At 48.8% G+C, this 25,641-nt stretch overlaps 7 protein-coding genes across 7 annotated transcripts; 2 read left to right on the forward strand and 5 right to left on the reverse strand.

Moving 5' to 3' along the window:
- Positions 1 to 11: 11 nt before the first annotated feature.
- Positions 12 to 3,261, reverse strand: EDB91DRAFT_1290264 (SNF5-domain-containing protein). Its single transcript, XM_041324836.1, has 9 exons — positions 2,969 to 3,261; positions 2,790 to 2,905; positions 2,488 to 2,735; positions 2,191 to 2,451; positions 2,008 to 2,135; positions 1,082 to 1,959; positions 582 to 1,024; positions 390 to 530; positions 12 to 336 (listed from the first exon to the last, which is right to left on the reverse strand). Exons 1-9 carry the CDS (start codon positions 3,208 to 3,210, stop codon positions 226 to 228), a joined length of 2,568 nt encoding a protein of 855 aa, XP_041175977.1. The 5' UTR covers positions 3,211 to 3,261; the 3' UTR covers positions 12 to 225.
- A 7,110-nt stretch (positions 3,262 to 10,371) lies between these two features.
- On the forward strand, positions 10,372 to 13,350 carry EDB91DRAFT_1055029 (uncharacterized protein; the record flags this gene model as incomplete). Its single annotated transcript, XM_041313885.1, has 12 exons — positions 10,372 to 10,433; positions 10,495 to 10,520; positions 10,574 to 10,624; positions 10,685 to 10,712; positions 10,772 to 11,069; positions 11,123 to 11,134; positions 11,183 to 11,768; positions 11,878 to 12,078; positions 12,134 to 12,343; positions 12,398 to 12,603; positions 12,655 to 12,786; positions 12,844 to 13,350. 12 exons carry the CDS (start codon positions 10,372 to 10,374, stop codon positions 13,348 to 13,350), a joined length of 2,319 nt encoding a protein of 772 aa, XP_041175978.1.
- A 1,460-nt stretch (positions 13,351 to 14,810) lies between these two features.
- EDB91DRAFT_1249612 (uncharacterized protein) lies at positions 14,811 to 18,099 on the reverse strand (the record flags this gene model as incomplete). The annotated part of the gene is made up of 8 exons (XM_041323115.1): positions 14,811 to 14,990; positions 15,045 to 15,098; positions 15,153 to 15,482; positions 15,537 to 15,710; positions 15,766 to 16,201; positions 16,251 to 17,007; positions 17,056 to 17,527; positions 17,578 to 18,099. 8 exons carry the CDS (start codon positions 18,097 to 18,099, stop codon positions 14,811 to 14,813), a joined length of 2,925 nt encoding a protein of 974 aa, XP_041175979.1.
- Positions 18,100 to 20,981: 2,882 nt separating this feature from the next.
- EDB91DRAFT_478865 (uncharacterized protein) lies at positions 20,982 to 21,319 on the reverse strand. The gene has a single exon (XM_041327402.1). It carries the CDS (start codon positions 21,254 to 21,256, stop codon positions 21,077 to 21,079), a length of 180 nt encoding a protein of 59 aa, XP_041175980.1. The 5' UTR covers positions 21,257 to 21,319; the 3' UTR covers positions 20,982 to 21,076.
- On the reverse strand, positions 21,320 to 22,108 carry EDB91DRAFT_1203653 (uncharacterized protein; the record flags this gene model as incomplete). The annotated part of the gene is made up of 4 exons (XM_041320685.1): positions 21,320 to 21,639; positions 21,698 to 21,778; positions 21,839 to 21,902; positions 21,961 to 22,108. Coding segments are annotated over 4 exons (613 nt in total), but the record flags the coding sequence as incomplete, so codon positions are not given.
- A 571-nt stretch (positions 22,109 to 22,679) lies between these two features.
- Positions 22,680 to 23,715, forward strand: EDB91DRAFT_1249614 (uncharacterized protein; the record flags this gene model as incomplete). Its single annotated transcript, XM_041323116.1, has 6 exons — positions 22,680 to 22,785; positions 22,847 to 22,908; positions 22,943 to 23,118; positions 23,162 to 23,353; positions 23,413 to 23,566; positions 23,620 to 23,715. The coding sequence occupies 6 exons, from the start codon at positions 22,680 to 22,682 to the stop codon at positions 23,713 to 23,715; spliced, it is 786 nt and encodes a 261-aa protein (XP_041175982.1).
- An 844-nt stretch (positions 23,716 to 24,559) lies between these two features.
- EDB91DRAFT_1054992 (uncharacterized protein) lies at positions 24,560 to 25,281 on the reverse strand (the record flags this gene model as incomplete). The annotated part of the gene is made up of 2 exons (XM_041313882.1): positions 24,560 to 25,181; positions 25,235 to 25,281. 2 exons carry the CDS (start codon positions 25,279 to 25,281, stop codon positions 24,560 to 24,562), a joined length of 669 nt encoding a protein of 222 aa, XP_041175983.1.
- Between the last annotated feature and the right edge of the window lie 360 nt (positions 25,282 to 25,641).

A 25,641-nucleotide genomic window follows, 5' to 3' on the forward strand; every position in this document is an offset into this window, starting at 1 on the left:
TCGAATTAGGAGTCTAATGTTACAAGTTGCAAATAACTACGCGCCAATCGACCCCACTCGCGCCTCGACGCTAGCTCAGGAACTTCATCAGTGGGGTTTAGTAATCCAATAGCGATTACAAGCAAAGGTATATACGTTATACAGATAGCAGATGAGCACAACAGATGCACAAAAGAGAAATATTAAGATAGCACAAGCCAGCCGACACGACGAAAACCTCTACTACTATGATGCTGGCGCCTGCGTCAGACGAGCGTTCACCCGTAATCGATGTTGCCGGTTTCTAAGATGAACTTCATAGTTCTGCAGCGTATCTCCAGGCCCAGAGTTATATAGCTGCAAACCGAATTTAAGTCTGCGTTGGTACGAGTCTAGCAGTGCCCACGAACCTTGCCAGGGCAATCCAAGCATTTCATCCTCCACTCTAGTATAGCACGTGGAACCGGTCTACGCAGGATTGCCTCGAACTTATCATCTGGGTATTGTTCCTGAAGCGAACGAATTGCTGTCGTTAGCCAGGGCGGAGCGGCCTGTTCACTTAACATTCAGCATCAATAAAATCCTGGTCTCAGAGGGAAAACGCTCACGTATGAGCCGTTTGAAATTGGAGCAGCAGTACTACTTTCCATGGGTGAAGTGGGATGCGCATTCCCATTTCCTGCTGGACGAGGTGACCCAGGTGACGATACAAGTCCTCCATGGCTGGCACCGTTGACTTTTGTGATGCGTTGGGCAAGGGGAGCTTCTGTATCACTAGAGGCAGTAGATACTGGCGACATGGCTCTGTCGTCTTCGGAAGGTAGTACAGAGTTCAGCAGTCGAGTAGAGATATCGACGGAGAGGTCTGATTTCTGTCGACTGGGCGTATCTTGGCCATCAGCAGCCACTTGAGAATTGGGCGCTCGTCCTTTTCGTTTTGTCCCGATTTTAACATGTTCCGTTTCGTGTCTTAGGCCCAAATGGTAATCGGGATCCTGATTATATGTCACAGGGCGGGGTCTGCGGTGTCGATGCCAAAATTTACCTGAATGACGGTGAGGAGTCAGACAGAAGGGTACGGTTATCTGAAAAATCAACGTACCACATGTGCCACATTGTGATTTGTCCCCCAACGGACCCTTCCTTCGTCCGATAGCAACGCTCTCCGGACACCCACAGTTCGAGCAGTGCCACACCCCATTAATCACGTTAGCATGCTGGCCGTCGACAAACTCTTTTTCCTTGGCCTCCCTTTCGAGCTCCTTGGCCTTCTTTGCAACGGCTCGCGAATCGGGGGGAGGATTACTAACTGAGGAGGCAGGTGCATCAGTGTCAAGAAACGATGAAGGCAGCATCGACGCCGATTCAACCGCTGTCGAGGGGGTGGGAGCAGTGACCTGAGCACGAGGGCGAAGCACAGAAGAAGGATACGAAGGGGCCTTGAACAACCCTTTAGGTTTCTTCTCTTTTCCAGCGGCGACAGTAGAGATGTTCTGCTGGGGAGGCAACTGCAGCGGCATGACGCTCGTGCCATTTTCTGAGGCCACCATGTTGGCAATCGTGAGAGAAGCAGCGGCTGCCGCAGCACGTCTTGACGTTGGCGCGTTCGCGGCTGCCAATGCAAGGGTTGCAGCATCCAGCTCTGGGAAGCCGATGGCAGGTGTGCGGTATGTGCGATTAGGCTCCCGATCAGGCAAAGCGATGCCCCGACGACCCCGTGTATTCCGCTTCCTACGCTTGGTGAGCTCTTTCTCCCTCTCTTTCTCACTACGTTCAATCTCGCCGTCACTGAGATAGTTGAGCAGCGGAGTGAACAACTGTACTTGATCCATCGCTCTGGCACCGGCTGTAAGACCGGGCAGGAAGGACATGCGCAAGTCATCGTCTTGGACATGCGATCCATCTGAGGGGTGCCCAACGAGGAACAACGACTTTTGATAAATTTGAACTTGTTCTCGTATGCAATACGCAATGGCCGTTCTAGGCGAGGGATTAGTGACAAAGTCGTGGACACGCAACCCTACGCACTTGAATTCCCCACCGAGACCCAACTCTTTCGCATACACCTCTGCGAACTGTTCAGGTGAGGCATCCACATTCTCAAGATCCCATTCAAATTGATCATCCAATTTCATGGATCCGACGATGACGTCGAGCTAAGATCAAAAGATCAGCCCAGATCCACGAAAAAAAACCGGGTCCATTAAAAACCTTGATCAAGATACGTAAATCCTCATGCACCGTCTTCTCATCGACCTCGATCTCATCCGGGTTGCGTGGCCTCTCCTTGTCAGTCTCGAATGCGTCACTTTCTTCAGCCTTGACCGATGCCACCTTGCGCCGTTTACGACGATTCTTCGAGGATATGCTGCGAGAGAATGCGCTTTCCTGCCGTGCTCGCTTGCGCCACGATTCCCACCATTTCACATCCTCATCGTCAAGATTGCCCCGGTCCACCATGATCGAGTCATCCTCTCCGACAAGCTTGCGAGCACAATCCTTGATGACGTCTTCAGCGTCCGTCTCCCGCATGTCCGCGTCGGTTCCGTCTTCTTCATCCGCTTTATAGCCATCCGTCAACGCCATGTCCCTCGTTGCGGTTGGCGGTTTCCAGTCGCCATCCATGCTGGCAATGTGAGCCTTGAAGTCACTCAACTGCTCCTGAATCGCTCTCGTGATGACACCATAATAACTCTGGGGCAGCGCATAATCCTCAATGAGCGTCTGCGCAAAGTGTTCCGGGGTGATAACGGGATCTAAACAACAGCGTCACAACAACGAATTATAATCACTCAGAGCAAGAGGCCTACCATTTAGGTTCCAAACAAACGTCTCGCGCATCTTATGATGCTCCACATCAAACTCGAGTCTGATCGGCACGAGTTGCTCAGGGCGATTGGCCAACTCAGGAGGAAGTTTCCTTGGTCTATTGAACCCGCAGGAATCAATCAATCTCCCTCAAAAAAAAGAAGACATAACAAGAACTCACATCCGAATGCCTTCTCTCCTCACGCCCTTCTTCCTCGAATTCGTGTTCGAGCTCCGGTCCGCATTGGGCGCTCTTGGATACTTCACATCGAACCGTTCGGGCCTTCGATTCATGGCCATGCTCGGAACATGGTCACGCTCCCACCAGGCGCTTCGCGACGCAGGGCCGAGCGTACGCAATTCCTGGGCCATACGCGCTTGTTTAGTACGGTACTGCGCCTCATGTACTGCATCACGTTTCATGATCTCCTTCAACGTGGAGATCTCCGAAGGGGTCAGTAACTTCACCGGATCTTCGACTTTGCCCTGCGAGGAAGTACCAGCATCTTCAGAATCGGTGGCGCCTTCGGCAGGAACCTTCTCGTCTTCACCATCGGTGGTTGCTTCGGGTTTCGAGGGTAGGGTGTAAGGAATGTAAGTAATCTTGGTCACCGCGGGATTGAGCGCTGCAAGATGAGGGGGGAGGTTCGGGACCGCAGGTGCGCCTTGATGTGATGCTGCGGCGTTTGGGGTGCCGGGAAGCGTGGGCGCGGGGGGCATCTCGCCAGCTTTGCGGACAGGAGGCATTGGGGAGCGGTGGCCTCGAGGTATTTGGCAAGCAGGAGATCGCTGATGTGGGTTGACTGGCGGTTGAGAGGGCTGCCGGGGTATACTACCCATACCACCATCCATATTTCCCAATCCCTGGACACCGGAGTTATCAAGACCCTGACCCATAAACGGTGCGGCAGACGCCGGGGGCATACTCTGGGGTACGACAAAGGCGATACGAAACACATTAACGGGGTAAACAACGTTGCCAAATCAGTTACGATACGCGAAGAACGGAGGTCAACTCCTCACCTGTTCACGCCCATGGATCGAAGCCGAGCGCTCTCTTTGCATGGTCTGGTCTCTCTCTGGCCGCTGCATGGATTGAGGAATCACAGGGGGCCCCATAAGACCTCCTCCTGCCCCGCCTAGCATGCTACCGCCAGCCCCCAAACCGCCCACAGTGTTGGCATTCATGTTCACTGAGCCAAGATTGCCCATGCTAGGTACATTCCCCATGCCACCTACACCAGCGTTACCCATGGTTCCCATTCCTGTGTTCATGGCGCCGCCCATACTCATGCTGCCACTACCGGGTACGCCACCCATGGCGGGACCATGCATTCCCATAGCACCGCTTGACATGCCTGTCATTCCAAGGTTGACCTGGCCGCTCATGCTCCCAGGAGGGCCACCAGCAAGATTCATTATCCCGGTCATCCTCGGTGATTGCTTTGGCGACGCAGCTAGATGCGCAGAGTCCCCCCTCGTCGGAGGGCGATTCAGATGCGGATTCAGATTCTGCACCTGGTTCATCGCGGGATTGATATTCGACGGCGCCAGGTTCATATGCATGATGTTCTGTTGGGCCTGGTTTGAGTTCATCGCTGGGTTGATATTCGGGGCCTGGTTCATGTGCGAGTTGATATTGCTGCTGGTGTTCATGTTATGGTTGATATTGGCACCGGGAGTCATGTTGAGGTGCGGATTTAAATTCATGGATTGGGGGTTCATGCGTGGATTGACGTTGGGAGCGCCCATGCCGCCGCTGGTACCGGGTCGAGAGGATGGTGGGGGCATCAGGCCAGAGTCAAGGTTGTGGTGGGAGTGGTGGGAGCGAATAGAAGCGGATGAGGAGGGGCGGTCACCGAGCTGGGAGACATCCTGCGGCTGCTGACTGGGCTGCCGGTCATGGGATTGACTTGAAGCACGGTCGTGTCTCCCATGCTGGCTCGGTGGGCGGTCGTGGGTCAGACTTGGGCCCCGCTCATGGTGTTGCTGACTAGGTGCGCTTGGCGGTTGACCGAGACCAAGTTGTTGTCGTTGCTGCTGGAAGATGACACGATCCTGTGGCGACATCTGCGTCCAACGCTGAGGCGTGATGGTCATGCGCATTTGAGGGTTGCTGGAGTTTGGCATACCGCTCATCATATTGGACATGCCCATGTTCTGGATCCCAGCCCCACCCATGTTCTGGATACCGCCAGCCATGTTCATCCCACTTCCGCTGATGTTGGGCATGGCGTTGCCCATGTTCATATTCTGCATTCCACCGCTGCCCATGTTCATCCCGGTCATTCCGCCCATAGACGGATGCATGGTGCCCATATTCATGGAGGCTTGGCCCATGCCACCTTGTTGCTGCTGGAGGAGTTGTGCGGGGGTGAGGGTCAAATTGGGGCCTTGTGAATGTGGTTGTTGGGAAGGGCCGCCCATGAGCTGTGACGGGGAAGCTGACATGAGCTGCGAGGGTGATATGGACTGGCCCTGGCTCTGCGTTGAGGCATGATTAGGCGTTGAAGGCTGCTGAGAGCCCTGATAATTGGGAAATTTAGCCATCATGCCATTCTGGGAATTTTGGGCGTTCTGGAAAGCGGCGAGGAATGACGGATTGATGTTGTTCATGTTCATGTTCATTGGCACATTGTTCATGGGCATGTTGTGCTGGTTCATCGACATAGCTTGGTTCATGGGTACACCCATGTTGTTTGCGGGATTCATGGCCATGTTTGCACCGTTCATTTGGGAGTTGTTCATAGGTACTCCTCCAGCGAGGAAAGACATGCCGTTGTGTTGTTGTGAGGAAGGAGGTCGTTGGGGGAACTGGTTATGGCCAGGTTGTGGTGCCAATTGGGGGGGATAGTTCATTGTAAGTCGTCTGTAGTCATAGTATAAGGAGAGAATGTCGAGTACAGCATGAGAGACGCACGAGTAAAAGGTCGTTAGCGCCCGACCCGGACGGTAGTGCTAGAGGGGGACAGTTTAAGAACATTGAGGGATAGTAAAGGGGGAAAGTGAAGCTTACGTTTTACAACAGGTTCTGACCAAGTTAGAGGATTTCGGATCGAGAGATAGCGTCGAAGATCTGTGATAACAAATGCTAAACGAGAAAACGGATATGATGAGATTTTATTGACCGGCCGGAGAGCGCGGTCATGCTACTGCGTTTACTTTTGATTGTACCAATGGATTTCACTTACCAACAAAACCTGTCCTGCGACTCAAAAGTAACTCGGAACGACTGCTGCGGAGCTGTTCCCAGGGAACGAAACTCGGCAAAAGAACAGCGCACAGGCCAATTGAAAGCGAAAAAGTAGTAGTATCCTGGTAATGTCCTGGTATAACTTGTAATACCTGACTTTGAATGGCGTAGGTGACCAGTCGCCAATGGTGTTCGTGTCTTGCCTGCTTGTACGAAAAAACAAGCCAACAGTCAACACAATGTACCGTCACACTTCATTGTCACATGTCACGCTCCCTTTCCTTGCCTGCTCTGGTGGCGCCGCTTACCCGTACTCTCAACACCGTCTACAATGTTGACTAGGCAGGTTCTCGATTCTATCTCTACAATCGCTTTTAATTGACGGAACACGATGGAATGAAGAAGTGACTCCGCATGTACCCGCCGATCCGAAAAAAGATGACACCCCAAGGGACCTGACATTTAACGGACTTAACGGGTCCACGCTGCGAACACAAATACACCCAAACCCCCATCCCATCCGCTTTCCCGAAGATCTTCTCTAGAAATAACGTTAGTGATCCTCGAAAATCGATTCGTCGGTGCAAATAAGTATGTTCTCCATCGCGATCTGATCCCCTCCTCCCAGCGAATCCAACAGATATTCACCAGTATCTACATACTAATGTACTTAGTCTCCGTGGCGATCGCCAAGATGTGACCTCCGGTTCGTTACGATTGAGTGCTGGTCCAGATTCTAACCTATTCATCGTCCCTGCTCTGGGTATGGATGGCTACCTCTTGAAATGTTTATCATAAAACGTTGACCATGCTGCCCTTCATGTAGCTTACAGCTCCCGTTCTGCATGCCGCAGCTCGCGCCTGAAAACCTCACTTTCATGCTCTGGGCACATATCTGATAAGATAAGATCGAGTGTAGCAGCAGGACGCTTGATATAATTCTGCCTGTAAATGTAGCCTGTAAGTTCGTACCTGTTCGTACATCACCGTCTGACCTGCTACATTACGCATGTGCCTGATTTTTTTCTGGCTTTAGTTTGTGCCGTCTCATTGAGCCGTTGCTGTGGTCGTAATATTGAAGTAACGCATTCGTTTTCAGGGAGAACGAACCACGAGAAATTTACGACCATCCATTTGTCATTCCGGGAGTACGACTTTGTGTCGCTCCTTCACACAGGAACGGCCGCGTCGCCAACCTGGCACATTCGTCGTTGATGTCGACGAGAATGTGCTTGCCTCGAGTCAGTTTGCCATATTGCGCTTCGATCCAACTATTTTCATACTTGGGCATGTACCTTGGCGGCTTGGCCGACTGATGCGCGTGCTCCACACGAGCTCGTTAGGTCATCATTTCCACTGTCCTCCATCTTCGTGGATTACCCGCCGATGATCGGTGTCATTTTCCACGACCACTGACCCCTTTGACTTCCATTGGCAATAAACAGCTCTCATTGGGCATCATCCTGAGTACTATCCATTTCGTTGCCGAAAATAACCATTGCCAGACCTTTGATTTATTTGATCTCTTTGGAGGAGTACATCTACAGTTACGTTCCTCATTACTGACAGTGAAACTGCTCGAATTGTAATAGCACACCACCATGCAAATAATCACCTGCACAGATAATTAATGTGGAAGGCATTCGAAGACACCACTCCATCGGAGCCAGACATACAATCATTCATGATGAAAGCCAGCACAACTCTAAGCTTGGAAAAATATCCTGCACCTTCACGCCAGCGAGAACTGACTGAAATACAACTACACGCGATAATTTGAACTGCCTACCGTAAGTATGGACTCAGATGGCTTGTGTAGTCTTGTCCTCTATTTCAAACTGGAAGCCACCGAGTAATAAATCACCAGGTTATAAGTTGTAGTGATGCCCTTAACGTCAAATTAAGGAACGACCGTCCTAGTCTTCCTTCTTCTATAGGCTGGCTAGGGGAGACTAACTACACTCAGCTTTCATTGAAGACCAGAACGTCGTTCCCTTTGACCGCCACGCGTCACGATCAGACATGAGACGCACCATCTCAAATTGACGTATGACATTGATAGGCAGACTGGTTATTCCCTGCCCAAAATTGTAAATTCCCTGCAAAGTTCTGCCGAACTGGCAAATGTCATTGTAGTTCCGACGCGTCAGGGGTACATTTACAGTGTTTTTTAGAAGCGATGTTCATTGTACGCAGACTATATCCATCTCGGTCCCTTCCCAAAAATGCAGGTGTCTGACAAAGTTTTGCACGAGGCCAACACAACACGTCATAATTGCAGATACATACAGCGATTTGGGGATAAGTTCTTACCACACATGTTGAGGGATGTTAAGGTGATCAGGAATATATGTAATGTGCTCAGTTGAGCTGGCAGCTGAGGCGCTTGGCCATCCGAGGGCCGCCGGACCCGCGATGTTATCTTAGACTTCAATACATTCCCGGATGGTTCGAGACTAGCGGCGGGAGGAGCTTTACAACATATTTTCATTTCGATTGGTCAGTTGGCAAGCGAAAATATTATGTAGTGCTGAGTCGGTCCTCGGACTGAAGCTGCACCCTGTACATTTTCTTTACCCTCCTTTTTCTACAGATATGCCAATCCTGTCAATCCCCCCGGGCAAGGCTGGTCAGTTACTAGGACTGTCTTCTACATGTATACTAATCAACGTGAGCCGCCTTATAATAATTTCCGCCGCTAACACAATCCTAACTTGTCAATTAGAATATATATTTTTCTATGGCAGGCAGATTACTCACCCCACGAGCCACTTCTAGCTGAAATAATCTAGACTCCAGTAGCTCTTTGCACCGTCATCCGTGGCGGCGTCACCCAACTCAGTAGAATAGGCCTTCACCACGATAGCCCAAGGCTTGATAAACGCCACGGCGACTATGCCCGGTATTCCACAAAGGCCCTGGCAAGGACCCTTGCAGGGAATGTGCTCGATTCACTTACTTGCCAATCAGCAACAGCGCTCAAGTGATCGCTTCTCTATAGTGGTCTCTGTGCATATAGGCTACCTTTGGTTTGTGGAGGATGCCCGAATTCAGCTCGCTAAGCCCCGCATGGAGGAGTTGTGTGATTCAAGGGAAGCTCAAAAATACGTTGGAACTTCGACTTCAACCGCTTTTCGACCGACTCGACATTGTACCAGATGCGGCCTAGTAACAGTAACTTCAAGTTTATCCAATGAGTAAGTAATCAGAATTGCAACAGTGGCGAGGCGCATAATCATATTGTGACTTTCACTCACGTAAGTTATCTCACTGAGGGAGTAATCGGAAGCTTTGAGTTTTGCCCCTCGGGCCTCAGAACATGCGTCGCGTGGACGTTCCCTGTGGCACTCCCGTGGACATTGCGACTGCTACGCCGCTGAGAATTTTCGTAAGCCACAGTCCCGGTCAAAAAACATTTCCGTGATGGATATATGTAATAGCAAGCACTGCCGCATCAGCGAGTATCGTTGAATGCCTCTTCAAAAATTAACAACGGATGCATTCCTACACGAGTCTTGTACCCTTCAAAGTCTTGGCAGTAAGACTCATCATAGTAGAACACAGCTCAACCGGCCATCAGTTAGTATTCGCTGTCGTAAGAGGATAAGTTGCGATCACTTATCAGACTGGGCCAACCTATCAGGGATTATCAAGTACTCGTGGGTTGGGCGTGGCGTCCAGGCTGGAGTCCTCATTACAGCACTCCGAGGATCCACAAGGGAGGCGAGCCGCTGGGTTCAATGTTACTTGGTGCCTGGAACTTCAGGGGGGTAGTCATTAGTGGCCACCAGTCCAATGATGCCAGCGAAGCGAGTGGAGCAATAGAAAGCACAGGTTCTATTCTTATCATAAGACCACGCGTAAGCATTTTCAACTTGCGGCCATGGAAGCGCTGGCTCGGTGATAACCGCGCCTTGATTTCGGTACTTACTAACTAAGTTCTAGCTGAGTAATAGCATCATTACTATAGTAAGAGAGCTGACTTGGAGCTGACCTGTTGAAGTTCGAAAGGTTGACGATGGGGCATCACCTATAGTCGGGATCTTCGAGGGGATGTTTGATAGGAAGTGCACATTTCATCGGAAGCCTACCCTTGATACACAGGCAGTAGTGTGGAAGAAACATGTGTCGCTGAAACGATTAGCCGCTCCATCATGGCGATGAAGCATAAGTATGAGTTACGAACTCTATCCTTTCATAAATCGCAGAAACGGTACCCGGGAACTCAATACTTAGCAATCTTCTTCAGGTTCACCGCTTTGAATTCGCCACCTAGGAACTGTCCCTATTAATATTACTCTCCTTGTCAATGTTTGCATCCGAGGGTCCCATTTAAACCGGTAGTAGGATAGTACTATAGCCTAGTCGGGACTCCGCCGGTCTTCTCTGTGATGAGCAGCAGCAAGGAAAGACAGCGAGCAAGAGGAGAGATAGCATGTGCGGAGTGTCGTAGGTATGTTTCCCATCCATCTCTCTTCTAGTTGTGATATTTACTTTTCACGATAACCTGTCAGACTGAAAGCCCGATGTGACAGGCAAGGTAAATCTTTACTTTAAAAGTTGTCCTGGACATCGGACTGATCGTACCCATAGTGCCATGCTCTACTTGCGTCAAAAGAGGATGCAGTATGCTTTGCCCCAATGGTGAGAATTCAGAAGTTCATAACGTCGAACATGCAAATCTTTCATATAAATCACGCGTAGGCACCATGCCTCCAGGAAAAGGTAGCCGGTAAGCATAGTGCCACCCCGCGGGTGCACCAAGTCTGAAGATGGCATTCCCACCATCAGCTTCGTCGGTGTTGCCGAAGATTATCTACGCAACAAGGCCACCAAGCTGGAAGAGCGAATGCGTTCACTCGAGGATGCTCTTGCAATTCTGCAGGTCAATACTTCCACTCCGCCGCACCCATTGTTGGCCAAAAGATGGTCGACTGAAGAGCCTGATCACGGGAGGAACGTTGATACCACATCCACGACAGCAGAATTCAACCTACATGGTCTGATAGATGCTTTAGGCTCTTTGCACCTTGAGGGTGATTCACATTCTGGCCCTACTCGTTTCTTTGGACCTTCTGGAGGTTCTGAGGTGCGGACCAGACATTTGTCCATGACGAACTAAGAAACTCACTTGAGCCTTAGAGTCTATTGCTGGTTTGTCTTATTCACTCTTCTAAAGCGCCCAGTTAACAATGACCACAGGTCGCAAAAAAAAATTTGCCTGAAACGCTGTCACCATCGATCGAGGCACAAGACATCGAATACATTAACCTGCCTTATCCCCTCAACTTGTTTGACCAGGCTTTCCCTTTCGCTCCATCGGGGCACCCTATGGAGCCCATCCGAGAGATGATAGAATCCTACTTGCCGCCAATCCAGCGCGCTGTTTCGTTATGTGAGACCTTCCTAAAGTCTCTCTCATGGATGTTCCAAATAGTTTCGCGACAGCAAATTGTCGACAATCTCATCCCATTGATATACAGATCGAAGATGAAATCATTGGAGCGGCCAAGTTATGGTCCGCATGATCTGGCCTTGCTATTCAGTGTACTAGCCGTCGGAGCTTTGGTTGATCCTGCCCTTCCCCCTTATAACGCCGAAGCACAGCACTATCAAAAATTGGCGCGCACCGCCTTGTGCTTGCAATCAGTATTTTCGCAGCGGTCTGTGGTCACAATTAAGGTATTGCATCTTATGAGCGTGTACAACGGCATGAGCGGTATCGAGAGCAACTTGGAACATTGCTATTCCCTTCTTAATTTTGCTGGTCAAGCTGCACTCCAGGTCAGTTCTCAAGTATCAAAATCATGAAGTAGTCCCTGACGAGCATCACTAGATTGGGTTCCGTATGTTGTCCGCAAGGCAACCAGTGATACGTGGCTAATGTCACCATGTAGACAAGGATCCTTCACTATGGGGCTTTGAGGGGCGAGAAGCCTATGACCGCCGCTCATACTTTTGGACTCTCCTTTCCCATACTCTCTGGCAAAGCCTGGTGACTGGACGCCCTCCCGTGATTATGCCTGCTTTCGTCGACTACCGAATCCCTAGTGACTTTGACGAGGCTAGGTACCAGTCGGGAGAAATTCCCATCGGATGTAAGGTCATTCCGCCACATTACTGCATGGATAAGAGCTCTAATCCATTGCGAAGTTGGCAACTGGAGTTCTCAGTACACAATGGAGTGTCTAGCACCGGTCATCGAGGCGACTCAGGCTGCAATCCCACCCAACTACCAAACCATCCTCGAGTTGGACCGCAAAATACGGGAGTTTCCTGTACCTGTATCTAATGATGCAACTGATTTCGACCGTGTGCCTGTGGAGATGCGCTCCTTTGCTCAAGCACGTTACAAAGAGCTTAGTGCGTGTCGCGGCGATTTACACGGTTTCCTATCGACTAACTTCAAGTGCAAAGCGCTCATGTTCTTGCACAGAGGTTTTTTTGCACAGGCCATGGCAGATTTTCCTTCAGATCCGCTGAGAAGCCCTCTAGGCCGATCATTCATGGTTGCCTACCAATGTGCCAGTCTAATAATCACATTAACTATCGACCAACTCGCGCTACAACCCGTGTTATCTTCTCGAGTCTGGCGGATATGGTCCTTTGCTTTCTCAGCAGCAGTACGTGAATGTGTCTCATTTGGCGGGTTGTGCTAACAATGATTTATTGAGGTCATCGTTGGTACCGTTGCCACCCGAAGACTAAGCATAAAATTGGATCCAGACCCATTTGAGCATCTAGAAAGGGCGTGCACATTATTTCACGAAGCGGCGCATATTAGCAGCCGCGCGAAAAAGGCGTTGGTGAGTTTCGAGCAAGAGTGGCTATCAGTTACCCGAACTCACTATCTGCCTCTGAAGCCAATTTTGCTTCGTCTTCGTCAAAAAGCGGTTCATGCGAGGATCGATCCCCTTCAACAAGCTAGCCACATGAGGACTTCTGAGTCGGAGGATGAGCCTGACGAACTAGAGGTGTTTGGTGGTCGAACGATACTAGTAACAACGTCTGGCAAGCAAGTTTCGCGGTCTCCCCAACTTCCGATACAGCTTGCGAATTCCACGGTGACTCAAAACAATCCCTCAACCCAACGTGGCAATCATCAGTCACATGTTACTAGCTTCCCCGGTGTTCGGGAAGGGGTTGACTATGCACTTGGGGGAGGGGCGGTCGGGCTTCCTGAACTGGAGGTGCTTCACCGGGAGATTTCTGGGCCAATATACTCTCGCTCTTCGAGCGCTCCCTCGCTATACGGTCCCCCACAAGGACAGCAAAGTGGCTTGATGTTGGAAGACAGGTGGTCCTCTTTCGTGCACGATGCATCTCTTCCTCCAGGGTACTTTTCCCATCTTGGTCCACAAGTCCGTTGACTGATTCGTGATTGCACTTGTCCCCACGTTTGATTCGCCTCACTATAGATATATCACTGATTTGGTATATTCATCTTTAATGTGTTCGTACATTACAGCAAGTTACATAGCCTTCCATTTAGTTGTACCTACTATAAAAAGCTTTTACAGTGCTTCTATGCATGATGTTAGTGTCCATTCGGAGAAGGAAGGTCATGGGTTTGGGTTCGATGAAACAACGATGAAGCCTTTGATGCGATGAGCACGGCACAACGCATCAGGAAATCGGTGTGAACATGCTTTTCCTAGATATAGTTTGTAAATGTGATATACATATAGGTATGAGCAAATCTGCATTGAAGGACAAGATATTGCAAGAAGATGACAATTCTGAGGAAGATATGTTGTGTCTTGCAAGTGCACCAACAGTACTAGTTCACCACCAAGTGGTCACCAGCACCAGTGTTGTTACTAACCCGTTAAAAGGGTTATAACTTAACCCAGTTATAACCGGTTAAGAGATTAGTTAAATGGATTTGTTTTTTAGGTAGGGTTAGTAGGGTTAATGTACCAGGAGTTAATTGAGTTAATTGGGGGTTGGCCAATTTTTAATCGTGATCGTTGATCCTCTGTTCAATTCTTCCGGGATTGTATCGCCTTCCTTTGCCGCTCTGATGGCTAGGGAGAAGTCCTGGCTATGGGAACATTTTCATCAGGGGGCTGCGAAGGTCGATAAGGTGCACTGGCAGGCACGCTGTAAATACTGTGTCAAGGTGCAGGCCAAGAAGCTCGAGAATGCCGATCAGCTGGCTGTTGCGGTCCAGCACTACCACTTGCATGAGCTTGCAAGCGTACTATCACTCCTGGGGTTCTGCAACATTTTCAATAAATCTTTTGTAACTCCTCAACCACATCATATTTTCTTCTACAGATTTGCACCATTATAGATTCGTAGCTGCTCTATATGAATATGATTTTAAGGATTTTAAGGATTTTGTGGTGGAGTGTCGGATGAAGGCCGAGAAAATTCAGGGTCTGACTGGTATTCTGCAAAACATGGTCACTATGAGGGACCCCACTGGACAAAAATCAACTTTCGAAAAATGTTATCAAACTTTGCTCGCGTGGTGAAAACATTTACTAGTGTGACAAAAACATTTGCCAGTGTGACAAAAACATTCATTTGTGACAAAAACATTTGCCAGTGTGACGAAAAACATCTGCCATGTGGCCAAAAACTTTTCTAGGATGACAACTTTCTGTATTGCAGGATACACAGTGGAAGTACTGAGAGGGAGTGGCACGCAGGGGAGAGTAGTACTATGGTGACGATTCCCGCTGTGTAGTTACTAGCGAGTCATCAGCATCAGAGTTTCGGAATCAGACTGCAGCAATCAGGTTGCACTGTACCATAGACGTAGTAATGACAGTGTATGTATAAGGATAGTTGAAGCTTGAAGGTCAGAGGCACTAAGGTAAACTTAGGTAAAGCTGTCTTGACCAGCGTCAAAAACGACACAATGAAGCATAAACTCCAATTCAGCAATATCGCTATCACTGAGAGGTGATTTACCCAGAATATGCATCATCTTTCTGTTGAACCACACATCCATACTGTAGTTGCACGCATGTATGCTTGGAGGCAACAGATCGTCGTTGCGCTGAAATTTGATGAGCAAAAGAAATTAGTACAGCCAGAGTAAGCTCAAACTCACATGATATTGACCAGCAAAGCAGACGGTCTCTGGGATTGTTTGATGGACATAAATCTAGGCAAATTGGTGAGATGCAATATTGACGAGAAGGAGAAACAGAAGACGCACAGTGAAATCTTGCCCTGGTGGAGGCAGCAAGGTAACTCTGCTCAAAAGCTTCACAAAGTGGCAGGCACGATAGGCAGGGTCAGCATTATCGATGTCCCGTTGAGCCTCATTGACCAGATCAGCCATTTGAGGGTGCGGTGGATGTCCAATGCCACGGAAATAGCGCTCGAAAACAGACCGGAGCTGCACCACTAAAGGAGGAGCGGTTGCAGATTCAAACGTGGGATCACCACATACAACAAAGTCCAGACGGCTTATTACTTGCTCTCCATTAGTGATGCGCCAATGATAGCAATGTGATAAGAGCCACTTGGAGGACAATTTCAACATCTTGACGATGGTCAATTAACGAACTTGTATTCACATCAACACAGCTCTGCTCACCTCAATTACTGATTTGTGCGTTGTGCTCAGTTGAATGTCAATGCCAGCCTGAAAAGCCTTGAAAAGCTGGGAACTTGAAAGCGCCTCAGGTTTGATCCCTAATAATGTGCTAGTGTGCAGGGAAAGAACAACCGCTGGCCATTGCTCATCGCTGAGAGGTGCCAACCGGGATACCTAGATTGATATAACTAAGATCATGGCCAAGTCAACCAAAACACAAAGTACTCACTGATGAATCAATTGTACCCTGTATAAAGCGTTGAAGGCAGGTCCTTTGGGAGGCCGAAATGGTGGAAGAGGTCAGATCACGTGGTGAGGAGGGAAGGAGACCAAGATCATCATAATGATCAGGAAATAATGCCCCGACCCAACACTTATCAGCAAGAGCTTCCACACCGGCGAAGGCAGCAATGAGTAAGGCAGGAGAGATGGGATCAGGTGCAATGTGCCCACGTATCATCATCATAGTGCACACAGCTCCCAATGCAAAGGCACACTCAATGTCGCTAGGTGTGGGAAAGTTATGGATGCACAGAACATGAAAGCCATGTTTATCAAGAATCTGGGTTATTCCATAGGATTCGCTCAAGCACAGCATGAGGGCCTCTGTTAATACCTGTCTCATGACGCCTTCACCAGAAGCATCATGGGCGCCATCATACCCACTTTAACAATATCAGCATTGAGAATTGACATTGGGCAGGTAAAACTCACGCGCGAAAGATCCAATGTTTTCCGAACATGTCAGACAGCTTCTGATTATGGGGCTGGATAGAAAATCGCTCATTGACATAGTAGGAGCGTGCATATGGTGTGTCGGAATTGCGCTGCTGTTGACATAAAAAATCTATCAAGCCCTCTGCACAGGCTTTGACAGTTGGACCATGGACATGGACCATGCTGTGCTCGACTTCGCTGTCAAAGGCTGTCATTATGGCATTATTGACCTTGAGTAAGGTCTCATAAGGAGGCGGAGTGGGTGACACATATACAGAGTGATGGTGAACAATGGGTGAATGTGGGGGTGAGTGCGAGGAATGATTGGGGGATGGCAGTGTCAGGTCGATGACAGTAGGGAAAGACGTCTGAGGGTTCACAAGGGCTGGCAGGGAATTAAGTGAAGGACTTGAGATAGACGAAAGTGAGGTAGCTGGAGAGGATATACTGGGAAGCACATTGGGCTGATTGTCAGGAGTACTGGGAATTGTCAGAGGTGCATACAAATCTTCATCGCTATCAATCGGACTAGGAACAGGAGCCCGAGCCGGTCGAGAGCGTCGGCTTGTGCCAGCTGTCAATGGGCAGAATGCCTTACACTCAACAGGAATAGTGTCGCCAGGTTCCAAGCCTTGATACTCTAACTCTTCCTCATCTGCATCAATGAGGATTTTGAATGCTCGATTGGCAAAACACATATGATGCTGGGTGCTGTGCTGCTGGATGGGTCCAATAAGAGGCCCATACTTAGGACCTAGATAAAGTCAGTAAGTGGAGGCGGAGTGAACAATTTTATACATACAGATAATAAGCAGTCCTACATTGGGATCGGTGGGGTGCTGGATTTGATTGACACGTTTGGATAGCGCATGAAAGGTATAGTCTTGCCATGTTTCAGTGGCGTCAAAGGACAGATAGTGCCCTTTAGGCATCTGGTAGCCGATCTTAAGAAGGCGAAATGGAAGATGTTGAAACTGGATCTGAAACTCGTGGTTGGGCGCAGATGCATCAAGATCAAAAGAGCATTCAGGCTCTGGGGGAAATTGGATGTTGTGAGACGTTGAGATGGCAAGAACAGAATTATACACTTGGTTCATTATGATTTCATTGTGTGAGGATGCAGTAAGAGTTATGCGGTGCACGAGGCCAAAATCTTGCAGGCCATTCAGGTCAGAGGCGAGTCGCTCCCCAACATGAATGCGGTGGGGAAAATGAAGGTAAGTATCCTCAAAGATGTTGTCAATACTGTCAGGAGCTGCAGGTGCAGCGTGAATCTGAGTATAAAAGTCAGCGTGCATAAACTACTGCTTTCCAGCAGACTTACATCATTAGGGAAAATGACAATATCAACCTGTTTCTTGGAGACCTGCTTCACTGGTTTGGAGACACTGTATGGCATGGTGGTTTTCCTATTAGAATGAACGCGACTGCGACCAGCTGTAGTCGACATTGGAATGCCTGCGTGAGGTACACTAAAACCGGGTGAAACTTGAGTGGCACTAAAGCGTGGATTACGAGAATATGGAGTAGCGATTGGGGCGTAGTGCAGAAGAGATGGCCAAGAACTTGCAGGTGGCGACAATGAAGATATAGCAGGCTGGGAAGATGACGAAGTAGCAGGCATGCGAGTAGTAAGCAGAGGTGCAGGGCGAGAAAATTGTGCCAGAGGTGACTCTGCAACAGGGGGAAGGTGAGGGGCTCTATTTGGCTGGGAAAATGCAGATGGAGGCTGATAAAATGCAGAAGTGCTACGAGAATTTGAAGTACTGGCAGATGGGGGTCTGGACGTGGTGGATAGAATAGCAGGAGGTGTAGAAGCTAGTGGGCTGTGTGCATTATAGCCCATTGCACAGCCAGCACATGGCTGACGTAAATCTGATATCTACCACCCAACCTCAGGATTGACGCGTTATGGCAAGAAAGTGGGAAACTCACTGGAGCATTGCGTACAGTTTGGTAACCTAGGCACATAACATTGTTGATTTGAAGACCTCCACGGGGAGGGAAATTAGGAGCTGGTGGCAGATGCTGGGTAAGTCCATGACCGCAATAGCAATCAGACTAGAAAATGCCAGTGAGCGGGCATCAACCTCGAAGGCATAGCTTACCTGTGAATCTGATGGTGTACAGGGTGTATAGATGGCGCAATCATCACCACACACACAACATCTGGCAGGGACAACAGAATTAGTAGACATTAGTGAAAGCTCGGAGCTGCAGGCAGGTGGGCGTGTGGAGGTGGGGGAAAAGAGACAAGAGATATTGTGTACCTGCCTGCCAGTTTCTAGTGCCAGTGAGTGATCAGAAGGGTTGGTACCACATTGGCGTCACCTTCTTAGTTCTTTACAGAGCTGTCAAGTTCTTTAATACACCATGTGATAATGCTTCAAGCGGCCAAGCCTTACCTTATGAGTGCCCATTTGGACCAAGGTTCCTCTGCCAGGAAGTGCACAGCCAAAGGCATCAAGTACACTGGTAGGAGTGTCACGGTACAGGCATGTTGGATAGACTGCCTTTTGCCTGGGGATTCATCAACCATCCATCAACTTCTTTGACATGCGATCATGATTGTTACCTAGATCTGATCGTTGCATCCTCTAAATGATTCACTGTATTCTTTCATCCACTCATTGAACCCATATGCTGGCCCAAGACATTGATCTGGATGCATCGACCTCATCAGGCTAGAGGCAACCAGAGTCGCTCGGAATAACGTTCTCTCAAGTGGACCCGTCATTACCCTTCCCGTACGCAACTCTAGATCATGCAATGCCCTTGCATTCTGCAATGCAGACCCCAACTACCTAGCTGTCGGCCTCAATAAAGTTCGTGGAGATTCTAGTCTCATCATCTGGGATATCCAATCCGCCACATCCCTACTATCTCTCTCTCTCCAAACCCTCCAATTTAACAGAAGAAATAGCAGCACACCCACAACCTCGAATAGCACGTGCTGATGTCGGCCATAGGACAGATGGACGTGTTCTACAACAGCACGCTCCTGCAGAAATAGTTTCAGCGCTCACATTCCTCCCGCAATCCACACATATCCTCTTGGCTGGTATATCAGCGCGGTGGCTGCGGCTCTTTGATCTTCGTAGTGCAGTCCCCGTAACTACCAACATCGCGACTAAAGTCCATGGCATCGCAACATCTCCAATCGACTCTTACCAAATCGCTTGCTGTGGAGATGGGATCATAACAGTCTGGGACGCCCGACGACTCCCACATCCATCACTCACGTTCACAGAAAAAGACGCAGCAGCTGACGGTGCTAGACCACGCTCTGCATCTTTTGTCAACCATATCGAATTTTCAAGCTCGAGAAGGGGTGTACTTGCAGTGCATGAGAAGGATTTTTGAACATGTTGCATATTAGATGCCAGTTGCAGATTGCCTGTAATGATAGTATGTCTCCTAGGAACACGAAGTCGATGACCAGTGCTATCCCTGTGTTTCAAGTCATGGCTTGTGATAGATCAGAATTGTGCAAACGTCTTCACCCTGGACAGCGAAAAAGTGCAGAACAATAGATAGGAATGGCCATCTCAGTACCGACTATGAGTCCATGTAAATGCAAAATGTTACCAAAAGAAGCTGGAAAAGATGATCCATGCGAAATGCAGAAGAGCGTTGACAGTGTAAGATGTAGACAGGTCAGAATGAAAGCAAAGGTGAGTACAACAGTTTCACAACGTCTCTCTTATGATACATCGACATCTGTGGCAGCCCAAAAGTCTAAGATGTCATAGTACCCGCGGCCTGTCCCATGAGATGTCTCCGTGGTCTTCTCGATTGGATTCTTCTGGTCGATACCGACCTTCTCCAGCATCGGGATCATGAAAGGGCTCTGGTTGAAGCTGAATGAGGGGTTCTTGGCCAGGCGCCGAGGGATGAGGATGTGTAGGTTTCTGCAGACCCGAAGGGGATTGGGACCAATCACGCGAGGGGGGCGATGGATGCCGCACTTGCAGCTCATATGACTCGGCCTTGGCGGAGGGAGAATAAGCATGGCGTGAGTAATCTAGTTTGGGAACGGGAGGCTCAGGGCTCAGGGAGTGTGAGTTTGGCGATGCGAAAGGGGGTGCTTGGCTGTTTGTGTCTCCCGATGGATATTGATATAGCGAGGGTAGTATAGGTGAGGGTGCAGGGATATCGGATGCTGAGTAGTAAGAAGGATTGGGCGAGACTTTATCCTCTGCCTCGTGGGGGTTGGGTAACTCGACTTGGGAGACTAGCTCTGCGCTGTTATCATCAGGACTCTTGCTACTGGCATCAGAACCTGCGAGTGATCTTGCAGCCATCGGTTCATAAACTTGCTGTAGTGCTAATTCTGACACTGAATGAGCATGAGGTTCACGGAACATTGGTGCAGTCTCAAGGTCAATGACACGTTTGTTCTTCAAATCCTTGTGGTGTCGGATTCCCAGACGGTCTTTAAGATCGCCTCCGACCCACATCTCACGGACGATATCTTTATCTAAGGGCATATATGTTGATTTGAAAAACTTGATGAGGAACCGGGGCACTAAAAAAACAGTGGTTAGGATGAGTTTCCAATGAAGGCCATCTCAACTCACCCAGTGCCACCAAGACGGAGAACATGACCGTCGCCCAGAACGTGACATTGCTGAAGAAGAGGATCTCCACCTTGTCTATAAACCCATCCGTAGAAGAGAAGAAGGTATTGACCGGAAGGACCAAGTAGATCATGATCCAAAGGAGCATGACAAGGGACGACCCGATGACGACGATCCAAGTGATGTGGGTCCAGCTAAATGAATCACCGTTCAACATTGTCGAGTAGCATGAGAAAGCACTCACTAGTGGGTGTTCATCCCGACATAGGTGTTCGCTGCAAAAATGGCAGCAATCGCGACGGTCGTTCCAAAGTCCGCCAACGAATCGATTCCTTTGCCGTTATATGATACGGCTAATCCAAGCTGCCAGACCAAGTAGGGGATGAAGAAGACGACTGCTGATTGGTAAAGACCATCGAGCATGTAGAACCAGAACTTTGTCCGTGTGTACTCCAAGCCTCTGATACCGTGAACATAGAGCTGAGGACTGTGAATAATGAGATTTGCAAATGCGAAGAATAAACTGGAAAGGCCTCCAGGATGAGGGATGAAGTCATCCTGACAGCGAAGCAGAAGGGTGTCAAAGATTTCTCCTGGATCTGGTAACGGATAACACGACGGAATGTGTGTAGAAGGCACCGATCGCACATATGGTTGGCCTGCTTGACCAAGGTTCGGCATAGAGAACGAATAATCAGAGCCATCAGCACTGCAGAAGATGTATGGCTTGCCCCTGGAGCTGGATAGAGGCGCTATTACAGGATTCTTCAAGAAAGTGCAAGGCAGGTGAGGAAGGTCCTTATAAACTACATGCGGCAAATCAGGACTGTATTTGAACTTGTCCGAAATGAAGGCTCCACGTACGGATATCGATCACGGAAATCTGAAGTTGTTTGGCGAAGGCTGAGTCGTCAGGAAGGCGCAACATCAATATCAAAAGTTTCTCCAGCTGGTGTGGACACATGGCAGCGTGATTTTACGCCCGATGAAAGACGACGCATACACCTACCAAAAACTCCCTGTCATTGATCCCCGACTTGATGTTCCTTGATGCATCAATGTATGCTGGCTGTTGGTAAAGAGCTTGGATTTAGCACAAATTTCACGGCAGGCGGAGGCCTACGCACCAGGTCTGTAAGAGTAAAGGGAGGTCCTTGTTTGACTATTTGTTTGAGGTCTTCCACTGATTTGGAAAAGAACGCAGGGATGTCGACCTGGGGTACGGAAGGAAGCAGATTAATCTTCTGCGTAAGCAATGCTGCTGCTCGCTTCATGCTTGAGTGAGCGTTGATCTCGAGAAGAAGCTCGGCGTTATCGGTGCGCCAAACCCGGATGGTACCGCAATCTCCGGTCATAGGAGGGGGAAGTGAGGAGATTGGGTCGGCGGGGGAAGAGTTTTGGGAGTCTGCTTTTCGATGTGAACGTGGTACTGGGCATAGCAGCCGTAGTGGTGGTGGGTGTGGTGATGTCGATTGTAATCTCGAACGAATTAGAGAACCTGTGTATACGATCAGGTTGAGAGTCTCTGAAGATGAATGAAAAAAAGACATACCAGAATAGCAAAAAAAGGAGACAGGCGGAATAATGAAAACCAGAAAGAAAAAAATAACTTACTAGTGAATAGATGAAGGGTTCATCGGTACTAGTGCAGAGACCTCCCGCCGCATCTAGCACCTCACCCAAACATCTAAAGAGCAAAATAATTGAACACGGCCTGTAAGACCTACCTGCACCAAATAACTACAAAGCATTATGTCATACTCAATTTTCAACATGTTCCGCAGTGTGGGTGTGATCTGTGATCCAATCAATCTCAATTCTCTGTGATCATTGGAAACTTTCTGTGATGGGCCGTGGACCACGAGGTGCAGAAAGTTGCGCCCGACAATACAACAGATGGGGAAAGGTGCGGGACATGGACAAAATCAAGGAAGCTATTGAAAGGGATCTTCGTAAGTTAATTTTACAAGATAAGTATGAATATTCAGCTAATGATATCTAGATATACACAAGATAAGTCCTTCCCAGCAGATTTCATCACTTTGCGAGCCAGTGGAGAAGACGTTCGCGAGATGGTGAGAACCAAATTCAGCACCACATCTTTACCAGAGCAACTGCTCCAGCTCCCCACTCGAGGCAAATTACTCCTCCCTCTGGACCATCTCTCCCTACGACTCTGTTCCCCCCGAGATTCCCCCTTACCTTATCATGCGACTCGAGCATTTTTTGACGGATGACCAACAAGGTGGTCTTTTGGCCCAATGGGACCGCTTCATAGCCTCCTGGTCCCAAGCATGGCCTGAAGCCTGACACCAATTGCTCTACCAGCGAGGCTTTGCACCTTGGCGTCTGGGAGGTAACTGCCAAAAAACCTCGCCTGACTTTGGAATCCCGAGATCAATCTGATGAAGCTGTTGAAGCCATGGACGATCTTCTGTGTTTCATCAAGACTTACATTGCGCCCAAGATCGGGACTGCCTTTAAAGAACACGCCCCTGTTCAGTGGGATTGTATTTTAAAGTTTGTCCCTTGCTACTACATAGTGATCGCCTAGTACTGATCTTTCCTTGTCAATCTAGAGCCAATGATCGGGTGCTCAAGCTCCTTAAATGTGACCTCAAGTTGCGCCCCAGTCTTTTTATGGGTGGCCCATTTTTTGCTGTGGCAGCCAAAGAAGCTGGATCGGGGATCATGCATCTTGATTGGAATGATGACAAAGTGATCTACGCATTTGTTTTTTGCAGTTGGGGACTGGGAGGGGGGGGAGTTTTGTGCCCCCCAACTAGGCATCAAAATTCCCGTCCGCCCTGGGCAGGTACTGGCTGTACTTGCTTGTGTGCTTGCTCATTTCAGCACACCAGTTACAAGTGGTCGTAGAGTAGTTTTTACGTGCTTCACTGATCGTCTGTTGTTCCGTCATGGTTGCCCAGATGTTGTTCAATTTTCTTACTAGGTTTATCTACATACAAAGGCCCAGCTACTCTCCATATTTACCCTCCCATTCATCTACTGTGACCATAATTTGCACGAGTCGACTCTGTAGGCCATGAATTTGCATGGTTTTGGCTTCAATGGAGTTCTCCAGTGCTTGCCGACCCTTCTCCATGTTCGTCTCGCCATGGTCCATGCAGACCAAGGGTACATGTACGTCGCTTCATAAGATCATGCTATGAATATAAAGTAAGTCAACACATGCGGCCAAAGAAATCCGAAAGACCTTTAGAGCTCAGGCTTTGTAGTTCTGGCGGGACTGTTCAATGTCTACACGCCACGCATTTTGCGCATCATCAAATACATTTCAAGGTGAGTTCCTGAGTCAACAGCACATTTTCAGGATTCACTGACATGATGTCAACATTCGAAGCAATCAAGCTCATGCACAAGGACCAATGAGTTGTTCATGCACTGGACATTGGCCTCATTGTGGGCCATCTCCCACCAATCATTGCTGCTGATCACTTGTCGGCTTTTCCACATAAGCTGCCCCTTTACGCAGGCGCTGGCCCAATCCATTGCTCGGGTTCTCTATCCTCAATGAGGCTCCCAACATAGCACCCAGTTCAACCGTCAAGGATTCCCAGGAGGCTCCTAGTCTTTTGTCCTTCATGGCGATCCCCGCAACGTGTGATTAACCCAGGGTGTGCAATCAGCACTCAGTGCCAATATATTCTATCGAAGCACCGTTGTAATTAGATAGATATCAATATTTGAAGTAAAAAATTTGATTCATGAAATAAACTGCAAGCACAGTTGCATCGACTGCATCCAAAGTATCTTCCTCTCTGTCATGGTGGAGTCCGGGAGATTTTCAATATATTGATGTAAGGTAGCAAGATGCTGGGGGGACAGGGGACAATTTGGCTCCTTGACCTTGACCATGTTGAAATGATCAGGTCTGTGAGCAACAAAGGGATTGTGACCTAGGTGGTCAGGCTGGTTACCCTCTGTATGGTGTGCATGTATGCGCTGATCTTCATAAGCCTCCCAGTCAATACCATACTCGTCAACTTCATCGGCATTGAGATCTTTGTCAGGTGGCTGAAAGCTTGCAGCATCAAATCCACGTGCTCCACTTTGTAGAATGCTGAACCACCGAAGATCAGCTGGCGAACAACTCCACTGTCCATCTGGTAAGGCCATCTTGTGCATGTTCCATGCATTGGCCCATTGTGTTGCCTCCTGGTTGATCAAAGGTAAGAAAAGATGATGTAGGAGCCAAATATGGGCTGTGTTGTCGGGATTGAGTCCACCAGTCACTTCGAGATCTTGGAAGAATGTCTTCCATTTGGACCCAATCATGCTGGTCCAGTCCACCCACAACCGCTCGATACGGATATTATGGACACTTCTGCAATGACACTGAACTAAGTTGAATCACAGCAAAATAAATTAAAATCCTACCTTCCCCAGATATATGACCCCCTGTCTTGACCTCGCTGTTCCTCCATATATCTAGCAACAAGCACATTCTCCCCTCCGTGATCACCACGTACCCAAGATGGTAGATCGTGACTTTGAATCAATGACATAAATAAGTCAAAGACAGTTGCAGCACGGTTGTTGTTGCTGGCTCGAATCCCAGTAATGAACCTAGCAAAACCATCTATAAATGCATGGATTACGATTTTGTAGTGGATCAGGCCTAGATAGTGATTAGAATAAGTATAGGCACAGGATAGTCACTCACCATGCTGGCCATCATGGTGTGCCAAGGAATTATATCCAGCTACATTGTACACCCTACGTGAGATACAGCGTACTCCAAATGCTGCCACTGGGGGTCCATTAACACGAGCATAAGAAGCTTG

Source organism: Suillus paluster, assembly GCF_016628075.1.
Source record: "Suillus paluster strain FC165 chromosome Unknown EDB91scaffold_35, whole genome shotgun sequence".
Taxonomy (NCBI): Eukaryota; Fungi; Basidiomycota; class Agaricomycetes; order Boletales; family Suillaceae; genus Suillus; species Suillus paluster.

Excerpts from the sequence above, each read along its gene's own strand:
- EDB91DRAFT_1290264 (XM_041324836.1), bottom strand. The coding sequence starts at position 3,210 with ATGAAACGTGATGCAGTACATGAGGCGCAGTACCGTACTAAACAAGCG. Across the intron at positions 1,025-1,081 it reads ATCACAATGTGGCACATGTG|GTAAATTTTGGCATCGACAC; the intron begins GTACGTTGATTT and ends ACCGTCATTCAG. Across the intron at positions 531-581 it reads CAAACGGCTCATACGTGAGC|GCCGCTCCGCCCTGGCTAAC; the intron begins GTTTTCCCTCTG and ends TTAAGTGAACAG.
- EDB91DRAFT_478865 (XM_041327402.1), bottom strand. The coding sequence starts at position 21,256 with ATGCTCGATGGTCTTTACCAATCAGCAGTCGTCTTCTTCATCCCCTAC.